We start from the raw sequence: 14,870 nt of genomic DNA, 5'->3' as shown, positions 1-14,870 counted from the left end.
CACAAACAACAAAAATATTTTAAGACCATTGCGGACTGTTATTTTCCTTAATTTCATTCACTTTTATTTCAAAGATGTCTTTGAGAAGGATGTGAAGTCCTGGCCTATGTAGCAGAAGGATCCAGTGCCCAGTTGTCCAGTGTGTTGACCCCACATAGATACTGATCCTTGTTTTAAAACATGCATTTCATTTTCTATTTGTGTCTGTCCTGCTTCCACTTCTGTTAATCCCAACATTCACATTTCTCTTTGATACTTCACGGGCTGAACGATTTACGTCACCACAGGACCCCTCTGGAGCACACGCCGCACCCTCGGGGTGCCTCCAGACACACTGCTGCCGCTGCCCCGCTCCCCGGCTGCTGCTCACCCGGCACCCAGACCCAGAGCAGCAACCGCTGCCTGGACGGCACCAGCAACTTCTCCTTAAATTGAGAGTTCCCTCCAAATCCTTCACAGTGACGCTAAAAACCTGGACATTGCATCACCACCACTCTGACAGCTTCCAATGACACCAGGAAATAGCTATTAAAACCAGCACAGTAAAAATATTAATTATTTACTGCAATTGCTTCACTGCCTGAATGAGAGAGACCGGTTCCAGCTTAGGTTAGGCTGGTGTGCTACATCTCAGGGCAGGACAGATGTTCTCCCACTCTTAATCTGTTCATCATACAAAATGAAGGAGAACTTCGCTACAAAAGGAGCAGCTGCCTCTCCGAGAGCAGCCCAATCCAGCGTTGTTATTTACAGCAACAACAAGTCCAAAAGGGACTGCAAAAAGCAGCTAGAGGCTCTTCAGGCATCTTTTACAAAGTACTTCGTTGAGCACAATTGGTACTAGAACATGCCTCCAGCAGACAAGCATCGTCTTCCAGCACGGGCTGGGAAATCTGAACTGGGTAAAGTCCACCCTGCAGCTGCCTCAGGAAGGAAACTCATCTGATGAGAGCGCATTAAATGGCACCAAATTATTTTAAGGGCTCTAGTATGGATTCACAATATATACACGCTGATATTATTATAGTTGCTCTGTCTCAATGGTAAAGTACTTATCTGTTATATGATGTGTATATATAAAGATCATAAAACCACAACTAATGTTTTTCCTTAATAGTCATCTCGCTTGCATAAAAGCAATGAGATGTTTATTACATCATACACACAAACTATGCACACTTGAAGACAGGATTATGCATTAAAATTAGATTTTATACCGTGATTTTGTATTTCAAAAGATGTTCTTTTTTATGTGGGGGGTTAATTAGTTCCATTTGTTGGAATTACTCTTTTATGGCTCCAGTATCATCTCCAGTGCTGATAATCATGTTGAAATTAGCTCCAATAGTTCACAAAATACTTAACATACTATGATAAAGAGAAGATGAAGGCCATCAAGTGTACTTAGATTTCTGTATTACGGTCCAGTACTGGAAATCTTTTCTTACGGCATATGAAGGTTTCTTTTCTGGACAGGTACGGCCAAGAATGCAGGAATACTGGATCAGTCAGCTTGGACCTCCAGAGGTCACAACGTGGTCATCTTTCCACCAGCTTACCCTAATGCGGCATCACCCTTAAGCTGGATGTGTCTTCTGGGCTCTTCAAACAGTAACAGGTGTCACACGCTGCCTTTTGATGAAAGGTCCTTTTTGTGTTGGTTCTCAGTGCCAGAAGTATAAGTGATATTGAGCTTTCTCCACACCTGTTTTATGGTTGGCACACTTTCTGGGACAAGAAAAAAGGGGGTTTCCCACCCAGCCTGGAAGAAACAGCGTGAAGGGTAAAAAAGAGCACGGCCGAAAAAGTTTTGAAAAAAAAAGAAATACCCATCTCAATTACCCAGCAGCAAAAAAAAGCTTTGAGAAGCTGGAATAAAAAAAATATTTTCTGCTAATTTAATCAGATTTTACAGTAGGGACTGTCTGGAAATCGTAGTCCTGCCAGTGCTGCGGTCAGCAAAATAATCTTGAGGGGGACGAGCGGGCAGAGGGCAGCCAGCTCCGGCCCCAGCAGCACCGCGCTCCTCCGGGAGGCAAACGGCACGCAGCACTCCGCTCGAGCAATGGCCATCAATAGAACTAGGGCAGGCAAAACTGGAAATAAAAGCATCTCCGTCCCTTACCCAAAATACACGTACGTGCTTCACCCACACCTTTCAAAATCATAGCATTTAATTCAGAGTTTCTCTATACACATTAAAAGAAAAAGCAACGCACCACCTTGTAAGGTCACTTTTCATGTTCTTTTACATCCCTTTATCTTTTCCTACCCAAGACCATAAAACATCTTCTGATTGTTTCAGTACAAAACTACTAAACCTGAAAATTTAGGTAGTTAAAAAACTTATGTATTTAAGAAATATAAACCACGGTACATCGCCCCACCTCATTCATCGTGCACGGGGTCAGGCGAACACACACTGGTACTCTGAACGCCACGAGGGAAGGTGATGTTGTGATTGTTTCCGCTACACATTACCGCAAATCAGATCCGTGAGGTTTTAGAGGCACAGTTAATGCTGCCACACCAACGCAGGCCCCTGCGGAGGTACGCGTTGCCAGAAGCCTTTTTTAATTCAGTGCCAAAAATTCCGTAATATCTAAATTACTTGGTTGGTTTTTCCTGAGAAAGAGTTGTTATTGGTTTAATGGCTGAACTTACGTCAATGAAAGAAAAAAAAAGAACATAAAGAACTTGCCAGATGAAGGAATTTCATCCATGTTACCGTACCCTGCAATTTTTTTTCCTGTGAAAGGAAAGCTTCTTAAATTCAGGAGTCACCTTTTGGCAAAATACCCTAGGATATTTTTAACAAGTATGTCTTAAAATAATTCCATTTCCATGGGCAAAGAAAATGATTTGTTTTGAGTTCTCCGAACAGAGCACTGGAAGGACTCTGAGTTTCCTCTCCGTGTGCCGAGGACGCCTGCCTCCAGCCGTGAGAACACAGAAAGCGTGGTCATAAAGAGGTGGGCAGCGATTAAATTAGGTAGCAATTAGGACTAGTACAGGAACTGAGAAAGCCAGAAATACATCAAATATTAGCAGATCGTCCCTTCTTACCTCCCTAAGTATCTGCTACCACGTGCTGCCGGGGCTCGGTCCCTGCCAGCTTCCTTCTGCTCTGGAAATCATACTGTCCGTTCCTGCTGGGATACTCACTGATAGATCCCGTGATAAGGGCATACACGCCACTTAATCAAACACCTTCATCCCACTGGACAATGTACTGTATTCACTTTGGGCAACAGTATGTGAATACCGACTGGCAAAATTTGGCCCATATTCTTAAATCTTACTAATTGCAATTTACTTCAGAAATAGACCCACTGATTTTGCCTTCCCAGCACAGCATTTTTTCTCTTTCTCTCTTCAATACTTTCACACGCTTATGCCCAACTTAGCTGCTGATCTTCAATATTCAAGGTAATTGTTAGGTAATAAACTCTTAAATGACCTAACAACTGGGAATGAGTGTCAGCTGACAACTTTTTTTTCTCTGAAACACAAAGTCTTTGTTTCTGTATCATGTATTTACCAAAATTATTCTTGCAATCTATTCATGTTTTTAACCCTGATTTTAATTTTTTCTAGTCATCTGTTTAAACATCTCACAGAGACAACTTTGGACCAGCACCTGAGATGACTCTTGCTGTGTCACTTTGCTGCTGCCATAGCAGAATGCCTCGCTATCCACTTTATTGCTGGATATTAATTTTTAAGATGGCTTTATGTTCCTTATTAACAACTTATTGCTCAAAAGATAAAAGTGATGTCGTTCCAATCACAGGTTCTGTAAAAATGTAACATCTAAACATTTGAAAATGAGGACAGAAGCTTGTTTTTGAGGGATTATATTTCCTTCTCAAATTCTATACAGAAACAAGTTTCTCATCCTCTCCCCTTTGTCTATATTGTTTGGATAACACATATTTCCAATTTATAAAAAGTAAACAAACCCACCAACCAGGACATTACCATACATTATTCCAGAGGATGAAGGAAGATACCAGTCTGAGTAATTTTCATGCTTTCCAACTTTTTTTTCGCCTCTAAAAGGCAGAATAATGTAGGTCACTTTTAATGAGGAGCCCTGCGCGTGGCTGTCCCCACACACTACACAGCAACCAGGCACTTACAAGTTCACGTTCTCCCTGCATCATCGCTGTATTTTGTCATTTTTCAACAGGGTTGACTTTTGCCCACGACGCTGGGCACTTTCATACGGTGAAGTCTCTTGGCTGCCTCATTAACTCTGAATCAGTGCGTGCCCCTGCATTTTACTGTATCATTTCCTCCAGCACTCGTTATGCTGCAGTTTAAACAGCCTCTGGCTAGAAACTTCTTAAAACATCATGATGAAATTACTTTCTCGACAACATACAAGTCAATTATAATGTAATTAAAAGCTACACTAATCTATTCCCTTGTTTGGTAATGGTATCTTGGTTAAGATCATCCAGTGCATACTCGTATGGTATCTGTGAAATCTTTTGCTATAAATTGTAAGGTACAGTCCACAGCACCTGTTCTTCTGTGAAAGACACAGGAATTATAAAACCTGTTCTCTTCTAGCTTTGCAAGCACGAGGAGCTAAAGTGGTACAAGTTGTTTTGAATCTAGGGTCTCCGCTTTCCAGTGCCTGACTCCCTGGGCATTTCAATGGGGTTTTTCGCTGTTGGTCTGGCAGGATTTGGAAGAAACCTGGCACCTGGAAGGCGTATGCTCTCGCCTGGCCGCCCTCCATCATATCAGATTCCTGGTTTTCAGCATGAGCCTCTTGCATATTCCCCTGCAAGGGAAGAGTTAAGCTCACTTGACTTCACTCTGCTCCCTACCTTTACCTGCTCCCTTTCTGTCCCATTTTCCTCTCTGCTGCAATGTCCGTCTTCACCACCTCCGCACGTACCATCCGGTCCCTCTGTCCTTCCCCACCACTTGGCAAACTGGTACAGACCCGAAGGCCGTGTCCTACTGCCCCGGCAGCAGAGCCAACAACCCCCTGCCCCTCTGCCACCCACACTCACAAAGTGAGTTCTCAATATTTATGCCTTTTAACATACGGGCTCAGCAGTTCCCTAATCTCCATCTTCAGCCCACTCCTTAATCCTTCTGCTCCCCTGTGCCCTGTGGCACCCCTCCTCACCCTCCTGTGCCACGGGGGGCTTGGGGACGAGGGACAGGGACCTGCCAGGGAGAAAGGGACAGGCTACGCCTGCTGGAGAGGAGAGGATGGGGCTGAAGGACAGGGGACTGCGGAGGGTCCAGGCCTTTGGGGAAGCAGCGGCAGCCTGAGGAAGCCACTCCTGCAAGAACCACAGCCATGGGGTTGGTGGTGCACCACCACAGCCATCGGGTTGGTGGTGGATCAGGAGGAAACTAAATATTCATCAGGTTGACATTACACAGCCTGCCCACAACAGCAGCGCTAACGGGTTCCAGCAGCCCTCTCTTCCTCTGCTCTGTCCAGAGCAATAGGTTGAACGCTAAAAGTAAAATAAAGCTTATGCAACCAAGCAACGAACAATGTTTAAGTGAAGTGCACCGTATTCTTCATCACTTAAAAATATTTTGTTACTATGTAATGTCAGCATAAGGATTCGTTCTGCCTTATTTTTTTTTTTTTTTTTTTACAACTGCTGCATACAGGTTGGATTTAAATGATATTTTTCTGCAAGATCAATGTGCATTGTACATGTTATTGTATAAGCTGTTAGAACAGGCCCTTGGCAGTTCAGACAAGAATGGAGAGTTGTAAGAGACACACGTCCTTCATCACCACCTTCCTTCTAGGGCCAAGTCCCTTAATTTACTTGGTCTTCAGGATTTTTCTTTAAAACAGGGATAACTTTTGCCTGCAGCGATGCTGTGATGCTAATCCATCTGGTATTTGCCAACACACAGAAGACTTTATTCTAATAAAGATGTACGGAAAGCAGGACAACACCAACCAATGCTGTTTATATTCTTCCTCACAGTCCTACCCAGTTTCATTTTTGGCTGGAAAAGTAGGTCAAAACACTAAACAATAGTTATTTGAGGCATAAAAGCAACTTTTCACCTTATTTGGGTATAAACACCCTTCTTTTTCCAAATCAGCACTCTTAAAACGGACAGGCAGGGTAACTGGGGGCTCTCCGGAGGCGAGCATGAAGGCAGCATCTCTTCTCGACCTGTTCCTTCATCAGCAAAGGTTCAATACAAGAGGAATAATTCATGTGGCCAGCAATTGATTCTTGCTCAGGAAGCCCCAGGGGAGAATTTTAATCATGGAAATCTCGCCTTCTTCTGGGACATACTAAAACGGGGGGGTGGTTCCTTCTGAATGGCTTTGGGGCAGATTACAAAGCAAAGCTCGGATGCCCACCTTGTTCTCAGCACGCACTTTGCAGTTCTGGGCAGGATCCCTGGCTGTGGCCATGCGCTGTCCCTGCAGCTTCCCCCTGCCACGTACAGTAATTACTTTCTTTTCATTAATTGGTCTTAATGCATGCGTGCACATCCACAAATCAAGCGACCCACTGCTGCGAGTACAGAAGTTTTGGCTTGGAAGTCACGCTCGCCTGGGTTTGCAAAGCCAGCAGCCCACCACCACCAGAAGCACCCGAGCTTTGCCCGAGCAGGAGCGGGAGCATCCGTGGGGTGAAAGCAAATTTGGGGGGGCTCAGCTTTCCCCAGAAAGTTGCAGGGGGGTTGTGTGAGCTGACTGCCAACGGGCAGTCGGGGCGGTTAGCTGGCGTTCGTGGAAATGAACACACCGGCACAAACAGCGTAATGACGGTGATATATTAATGCTGTACTGATGTCAATGAAACATTACCATCAATTTAAGCAGGCAGTATGGCTGATTTATAAGCCAATATATAACCAAATATAGCACAGGAGATGTTTGGAAAAACAAGCATGTGAAATAAGCATGACAAATAGAAAATTACTAAGGGATGATTTCTGCCATCTCTCTCTCCCAGGACAGTGGTATTTTAACATCCTCATCCAAACAGGAACACAGATAAACAGGCTGTAAACTTGTCTCGTTATCCTGTGGCTTGCGCTTTGACAGAAATGACCAATGATTTTTGTACATGAGTGAAATGTTTTAACTTATACCTCTGATTGGGATCTCCTAGGGGAAAGTGGTCACCTTACAAGTTACTTCGGAGGGACTAATGAGAGGGATAAACCTAGTATGTAATAAAAACACTTGTCTGAGCAACCCATTCCATCCGACTGATTGGGATTCTTACAGGGAATACTTCAGCAAACTATCTGGTAATGCAAAATAAAATAAGAAAAAGAGAGTGTGTGTGTGTGGGAAATCTTCATGCCTCATTTTGTCATCTGAGGCTGATGAACTCCAGTGCAAAAGCTGAAGAAAATTAAGTGCTAACCTGTAAACAGTTCAACCAGGCAAAAGTGAATATGCAGTTGGCATTTACATAAAAAGTTCTAGCCTGCACATATCTGTCTCCTCATTCCCTTTAAAAAGAACGTTTTTTCACCAAAAGGGCCTCAGCCTTATCTACCTAAAATGATGGTAGGTTTTAGATACTGTGTTACAGACTCAATTTGGACACTTAAAGCTCTTGGTTCATTAAGATCATGAAGTCAAACTAGTCAGAGATAAAATCAATTAACTCTGGCAAAATAATTTTTAAGGTGTCTTTCCGATTATCACTACAAGTGTCCACAATGGATCATATTAAAAAAGCAAGTATTTATGAACTTAAGATAGACGTCTATGTCCATCTTCAGCCAGGGCTGACAGTCACGATCCTCTCCGCACAGTAAACACGCCGGGGTACCATCAGCCTCCTACCTTGGCTCCATCCACACTGATAATCCGATAGCTGTTTCTCGTGCTGTCATAGAAGTAGGAAACAGTTACAGCCTGCTTGCTTGCGGGAACCCAGTTCTTCTTCGTGCTGGGGTCAATTTGGAAGACATGGGCTCTGGTGGTGAAGATGGGCTGTTCTCTGGAATAGGGAGGGACAGGAGAAATGGATGCATGAGTCTGCGGAAGATGAAATGTCCCAGAAGCCCAGCCTTGACCAGGCATGCTGAAAGCACAAGACAGAGAGTGCCTGGCAATCCCCCAAGTGAAAAAGCAGAGCAGTGATGCTGCCGAGCTGCGATCCAGCCTTGGGTACCTCTCCTTGGCATCGCGAAGTGACACTCAGTGCCCTAAAGTTACTGCTGTAGCCCAGGAAGCAATCAGCTTTTTTATCCCCATGTTACAATAACTCAGTACCCACCTTTTCCTCAAAATATTTATTTCCAGGAAAGGACGCTCACATGCATTCCTTCTTTCCCCATCCACATATTTTGCCAAAAGCAACAACAAGCTCCCCCCGGCTGGATTTCCTCCTGCCACACATTCCTGTGAACCACTACCTACAGCCAGAGCTCCTCTGCAGATGCACCAATGATACCGGTGATCTACAGGCATGGTATAATTACTGAAATATTATTCTCTATCCTTAGAATCCCACTGTTCTGTGGATGTGCAGGATCATTGCATCGGATGCAAAACCAGTCAATCATCCAGGGGAGCAAGGGGGAAAAGAAACAACCAGAACCCTGCATTGATACATATTGCCTTTCAGATCGACTATCAGTGGGTGATGTACTGCCCCGGACACCCCGTTCCTAAACACCAGCCCTCCTCAGATGCTTTTATTCATCAAGAAAATCGTGCGGCCAGCGGAGGGGCTTTGTTTTACCTTCAACACACGACAATCACACAGAAAAGCGGAGGGTGCAGGACCAAAAGAATAAAACGTGATACAAAGTCATCTAGGTTGAAGATCAGAATTAAGACTTTAACTTAAAGGCCATAAAACTAAATTCCATTCTAACTATACCTTCAATCCAAGTTTAGAAGTAGAAGCGATCTGCAAATCAAGCTCTACTGTGCTTTTATATACGTTTTTATGCTTTGAGTTTTTAAAAGCTACAGTATCTAACAGTCTATATTAAGTGCATTGCTCAATATATTGTTATCACATACAAAACATTATTCATGAATAGTTACGTATAGAATAGAATTATGACAGGATTCAAAAACAATTGTACTACAATAGAGTTACTGCCCAAAAACGTTTACCACATGGAAACCGAAAAGGCTGCCAGGCTGAATTTTGCATAAAGCAAATGAAAAGAGGTAGGTGAAAGGCCAGAGAGAGCTCTTGCTCTCATATGCTATTCTTTCCTATTTATATAAGTAATTCTCTTCTATTATTCTCGGTCACATAGTTTTGGAACTGTGTTTTTATTAAGATTTCTATAATCTTCAGCTCCCTGTATACCCACACACCCGCGCATTTTTAGAATTGAACAACTTTAGGTGCCGTATGTAGGAACTGTATCAAACACCACACATGATCTCAACCGTTGCAGTTAAATTAAAATCAAGGGGAGTACAGTAACGACTATCAAGCAGATGAAGCGATCTACCTGTTGAATTAGCTCAGGAAAGATGGCGTGAGCTTGCAAAGCCCAGCAAAGCCTCAGGAGGGAGAAAATGAAACAATGGTTTTCCCCTTGCAAGACATATGCAAAGTTTTACGTTTTTCCAGGGGCTGCCATGCAGGTTTCTGGATGCATAGCTGTGCTGAACTCTGTACAATACTTATATGAAATAAAGTGAAATTACAATGGGACTGTCATGTTACAGCTGTGAGAGTAGCATTTGCTTCAGCTTTTCCTTATCAGTAGCTCACTGAACCTGACTCATTTCACACGCTAAAATCGATGCCGTCCTTAGCTGGGAGAAAAGAAGGGGCAGGTCTCTGTCACATTTTAAAAATATTTCCGTCATCCATTACATGGGATTAGCAGCGAAATGCCCATGAAGGTCGTGGGGTTTGTTTGCAATAAGGAATGCAGGGAAGGGAAGTTTCCCCCAAGCTACTTACTCTTTTACTCTAAAAATATGTACTTTCCCGAGCGAAAATAATTTTGAATTTATTTTGCCTTTTACGTAGCACTCTATTTTTTATGGATTCTACTAATGTTTTTGCTAATGGTAATACGACCTATATATTGCAGTCTAAACTTTCTGAAGTTTCAGACTTTTCCTTCATGCAAACCCATTCCACAAACAACTTTAACTCTGTTAAGTCATCTTAACAATGCCAAAAAACATTGCTAAAATTTATGCCTGGCCTCTCTGCAGCAGCAGCAGCAAGCGCATAGAGTACATCTGGAGATAACAAAAGTAGAATGAAGGGAAAAACTATCTTTCTCAATTTTTTCAGGAGTCTTGGAGCAGCTACTGTTGCCACCATGCATCCAAGTGGATAAATTAGTGGATAATGAAGCTCACGGCTTGAGATAGCCATCTATCCATTCGTGTGGGGCTTTTATTAAAAAGTAAAGGCAAAACCTGACTGTGTTTCTAATCCTTATGATTATTAAACAAACAAAAAAAAGCGCATTTTGTCTTCCTGGGCGCAAACAGCAGTCCTATCACTCACAGTGACACTGTGCTAGTTGATGAATTATTTAAACAAACAAACAAACAAGTACGTATAAACTTAAGCATTTTAGCACATTCAAGATAAGTGAGCTGTTGACCTTGTGTTGAGTCTCAAACTTGGAAGGGGACCTGGTTGCTCTGCGATACCCCTTTGACCTTCCTCCTGCAGGTGGCTCCGTAAGGCAGCAAAGCCCCAGGACTGATTTTTGACCCCCTGGAGCAGATGAAGTGCCCCCAGGACACAACCTCCTGGAAGGATTCCTGGTGTTGGCTCATAATAATTAAGAAAAGAAGATGCATTTCTGCGGCCGTGCCTGCCCTGCCGCACCCACCCGCAGGTCTGCGCTCAGCTGGCCCCCCAGGGAGCCCAACCCCACCAGCAGTGCCCATCGGCCGGCTCTGGGAGCCAGTGCCACCGCGCTTGGCCTCACACCACGGCGGGTCGGCAAAGCCAACAGTGTCAACAAGCTCCGGTGGTGCAGCTTTCAACACGGAGGGGAAACATCCTGCTTCATTGCACCCCAAACTCTTTTGACCAGCGAAGCACGCACTGTGGCACTCTGTTTACAAACAAAACGCTGAATTAGGCACTTCTACAACACTTACCACGGCCTTCACACGGCTCCAAACTGAGAAGGATTATTCTGCGTTACTCACTCGCAACTCTTCACTTTAAAGAAAGCACTTTACTGATAGAGGAATGACTTCATTTACCAGGATTTCTTCTTTCTTTTTCATTTTAACAGAGATTTATCAAGTCTTATGCTTAGAAGAACAGCAATGCTAACTCGGAATTCCCGCAGCGCATCCTGCCTCGGTTGAGCCCCTGTGAGCTGGTCGCTCCGTGAGGCTCCCAGTTTGCCTGGGGAGGCCGGGAGCAGCCAGCCAGCCAGGCTGCGGACTCGTAAACCAGAAAACAAAGAGAATTTATGAATGTTTAAAATCTCATTAATTTTAACCAAAGTTGTTAATGATTGATTAAATAGTCTTTAAAAAAACCAAAACAAACCAAAACCTGTTTAAAAAATCAATTTGACAGCAACACCCACTGCTTAGAGTAAAGCTGCTTGAAAAGTAGAAAATGGAGACCTAAATTACAGGTAATAGTTCTTCGTTTAATAATGCAGATTAAGACAGAAAATGCACTTTGATAAGATTTTTCATTATTAAATATGGCCAGGATGTTTTTATAAATATGACTGCAATTTTCAACTCATGGTTTTATGCATTTTAGCTGACTTTTAATTTCCATCATTGTGTTGTGTCAGAAAAATCTCAAGTAAAAAGCAATCATTCTCCATTAATGTAGAAATACGTCATTAACCTTTTCTGAAGAATTTAAAAAGCAAAAACCAAGACTCTGGAGCTAAGTAACCGCATCCACAGCTGCGTGAGATACCGTATCACTTTCTGGTTAATATACAACCATGCCAAATTTTACAAGTGTGTGACTAGCTGCAAGCCATGTGTTTTATATTACTCTTCCTAATCAACGGGAATGAGCTCTCGCTTAGGGAAAGTTCAAATTATTTAATTCCAAGTTCCTTGTTTATCATTTGAATCATGTGCACAACCAGTGATTTAAATCACTTCAGCTGCAAAGAGCCTTCGCTGACTGGCAGCCAGCACCACAAGGGCTGTGGGATATTGGTGGCCGCTGGAGCCGTGGCGCGGCGAGCCCTGGCTGGTGGCCAGCCGGCACCTGGGAAAGCCCCGGGGCCCCAGCCACACGCGGGGCCACACGGAGCCGGCTCTGGCTTCGAGCAAGGCACTGATGATATGAACACTTCTGTATTGCAGCAGTCTTTTTTGTAGTATATAGAACACAGTGACTCACGTGGGTGCCTGCGGGAGCAGCACCCAAGTGCTTTGAAATGTGCGAAGTGTCCAGTGCGCATCGGGTGGACGCGGTAAATGGAACAAAGCAGCTGCTTTATTTCTTGTAGGATCTGGAACATCAAACATATCTGTGACAGCAGCTTTGCCTGGTACTCCACCAGAGGCAAAACCACTATTTGCACATTTTGCTAAGACTTTTATTAACGGATGACATAAAATTCTCCATGAAGAGGGTTCCTAGTTTACAGGACAGGATTATCTGTGCTCTCCCCACACTAATCCTAGCCAGCTTTGCACTAACTATCCAATTTACCAATTGGCATAAAGACATTTTTTAAAAGAATACGTCCCCTTATAGCTGCCATTTGGCGCAGGACACACATGCCTGCAGACAGCACGTCAGCGCAGAGCTTTTGGAACATGGTCCTTCCCGCTACAGGCCAGCGTCATGCACACGCTGAGGTTTATGCTACCTGACAGTGCCAGCAGATCTGCAGTGATTTGCTATAACAAGTATTAGATAATGAGGATCTTTCAAGAAAGAAGAAGAGTAGGTATGAACGCAAAACCCTAGATTGTGACAAAATCCCCCCAGTGCTGGTCGCAATGATACAAAAAATTTTATTTGCTAAACGCAACATGATACACTTGGTGCCAATAGTTATTTGGATCAAGGATTGCTACTACCGCCTGACAGCGCAACGAAAAGAACTAATCCCTTATGTATATCTTCACATATAATGTAGTTTGGAGTGCCATTTGTATTTATTTGTGATAAAAAAATGCAGCAGTGTCGGCACCGGGGGTCCCCACGCCTCGGGGTGCAGCCACCTCACCCCTCCAGGTTGTGGCCCCCGAGTTCACAGATGGAGATTTTTCTCCTATTTGAAATAGTCATTTCGATGAAAGTCCAGGCAAGTATTGATGCCTAAAAATTACCTGTGAAAATTACTGTTTAATCTGCCCATAACGCTACTCACTTGTTCATACACGCACATCTCAAACTTTAAAAAACAACCAAGCCTCTCCCCAAAACACCAAAATCCAAGTAAAAGCCAACCTCTAATGGAGAACATAACTACTGTGGGAAGAAGTTACAGTTCGTGGTGTCGCACATGGCAATTAGGACACTGGTTGCAGTTTACACACAAAATTAATCTTTGCTCAAAGCAAAAGAGAGAGGCCACTATCCTCCAGCCTGTTACCTCTACACATTGAAGGCTTGCGCCACCTTGGATCAGATCTTTTCATGAAGCGGAATGCCACACAAATTAGCTTCTTAACGATGACCGAGGATGGAGTTGGAGGACTCTGTCCTCGCCTCACCACAGGCAAGCACGTCCCTCTCGCGTCCGCCACAAACAAAGCAAATTCAGCTGTCTGAGCCCAATTCCCTGAGATACGGTACACTCAACGTCCGTCACCACCTCGCTCCTGGCTGGGGTCAGGGACCAGGACGGTAGACTGGACCATCGGCATGGGCAATACTCAGAGCTGGGGAGAGACCAACCCTAAACCGCCACATTTTACAGACGTGGTAGCAGCAAACCGGCATCAGGAAGGCAGGCAGCTTGCTCCCTTCCCAAACTGGCATATGCTCATTAATCCGGGGCAGTCCGATCCCATCGGCTGCGACAGGCAGGGTCGGTGCCGGCTGCCGGCGCACACCACCAGCAGTGGTGGAGAAGGTGCAGGACTCACAGGGTGAAGCGAGCCGGTGGGGGACGGCTCCATTTTACACCTGAGGAAAGAGCCATCGAGAGCAAGATGGCATCCCGGGATAACAGAGCCTATAGCAAGCCTGGAAATAAAATTAAATCACCTCATTTCCTCTCTGTAGCGTTGCTATCGCTATCATTTCAGGGCAGGTTTATACCAGATCCTCCACCCAGGGAAGTTTTTAACTACGTGAATACGAAAGGCTAAATCAACAGCTGAATATTCACCACTCAACAAAAGGGATTATTGTAAAAATTAACAGCCTTTACAGACCAGAGAGAAGCTATTGGTGGTTTATAACAAGTGCTCCCGCATGATGTGGAGGCAGGTGGGCATCCCGTTTGCGTAGGGATAAACTCAAACCCTATTAAACCGAAAAAAATATCGGTCCTCTGTATACCCGCACCACCTCTCCTACCCTAGTTGACAAATGAGGCTGCATCAGCACATAAAGGGATGCCCAAAGCCTTCCTATTTCTCTACTTTCTTCCTATTTTCTGCCTGCCAGCAGCCAAGCACTGGTCTGCCCGGAGCTGCTCGGCTCCGCACACCTGGGCAGCTGCCGTTTGTCCCGCAGTGCAAACAGCCCTCCTCACGCAGGGATTGCCAGAGCAAAAATGACTGGGAAGGATGGAGAAGCAACCCTGAGCAACAGAGGGCAGGAAAGGTGAGGGCAGAAAGGAGAGAGAGGCCTTAATATCTGTTGTTGCACACGAGGGATGGGAGAACCGGCCCAGAGCGACAAGCTGGGCTAGCAGGGGACAACTACACTCGGTTTTTGCTCTTTTTTCTCGCTTGTAAAAAAATAAATATGCATTAAACTGCCTTTGTG

The 14,870-nt window shown here is 44.3% G+C and overlaps 1 protein-coding gene across 1 annotated transcript in view; it reads right to left on the bottom strand.

Moving 5' to 3' along the window:
* Positions 1-14,870, bottom strand: part of HOMER2 (homer scaffold protein 2) — a 60,277-nt gene that overhangs the window by 27,692 nt on the left and 17,715 nt on the right. Inside the window, exon 2 of the mRNA XM_054213807.1 lies at positions 7,820-7,976. Within this exon, the coding sequence (XP_054069782.1) occupies positions 7,820-7,976 (157 nt within the window). The remainder of the gene's footprint in view (positions 1-7,819; positions 7,977-14,870) is intronic.

Source organism: Rissa tridactyla, chromosome 9 (genome assembly GCF_028500815.1).
Source record: "Rissa tridactyla isolate bRisTri1 chromosome 9, bRisTri1.patW.cur.20221130, whole genome shotgun sequence".
NCBI classification, from domain to species: domain Eukaryota; kingdom Metazoa; phylum Chordata; class Aves; order Charadriiformes; family Laridae; genus Rissa; species Rissa tridactyla.
Note: the sequence above shows the minus strand (reverse complement) of the source record. Positions and strands in the feature narration are given on the sequence as shown.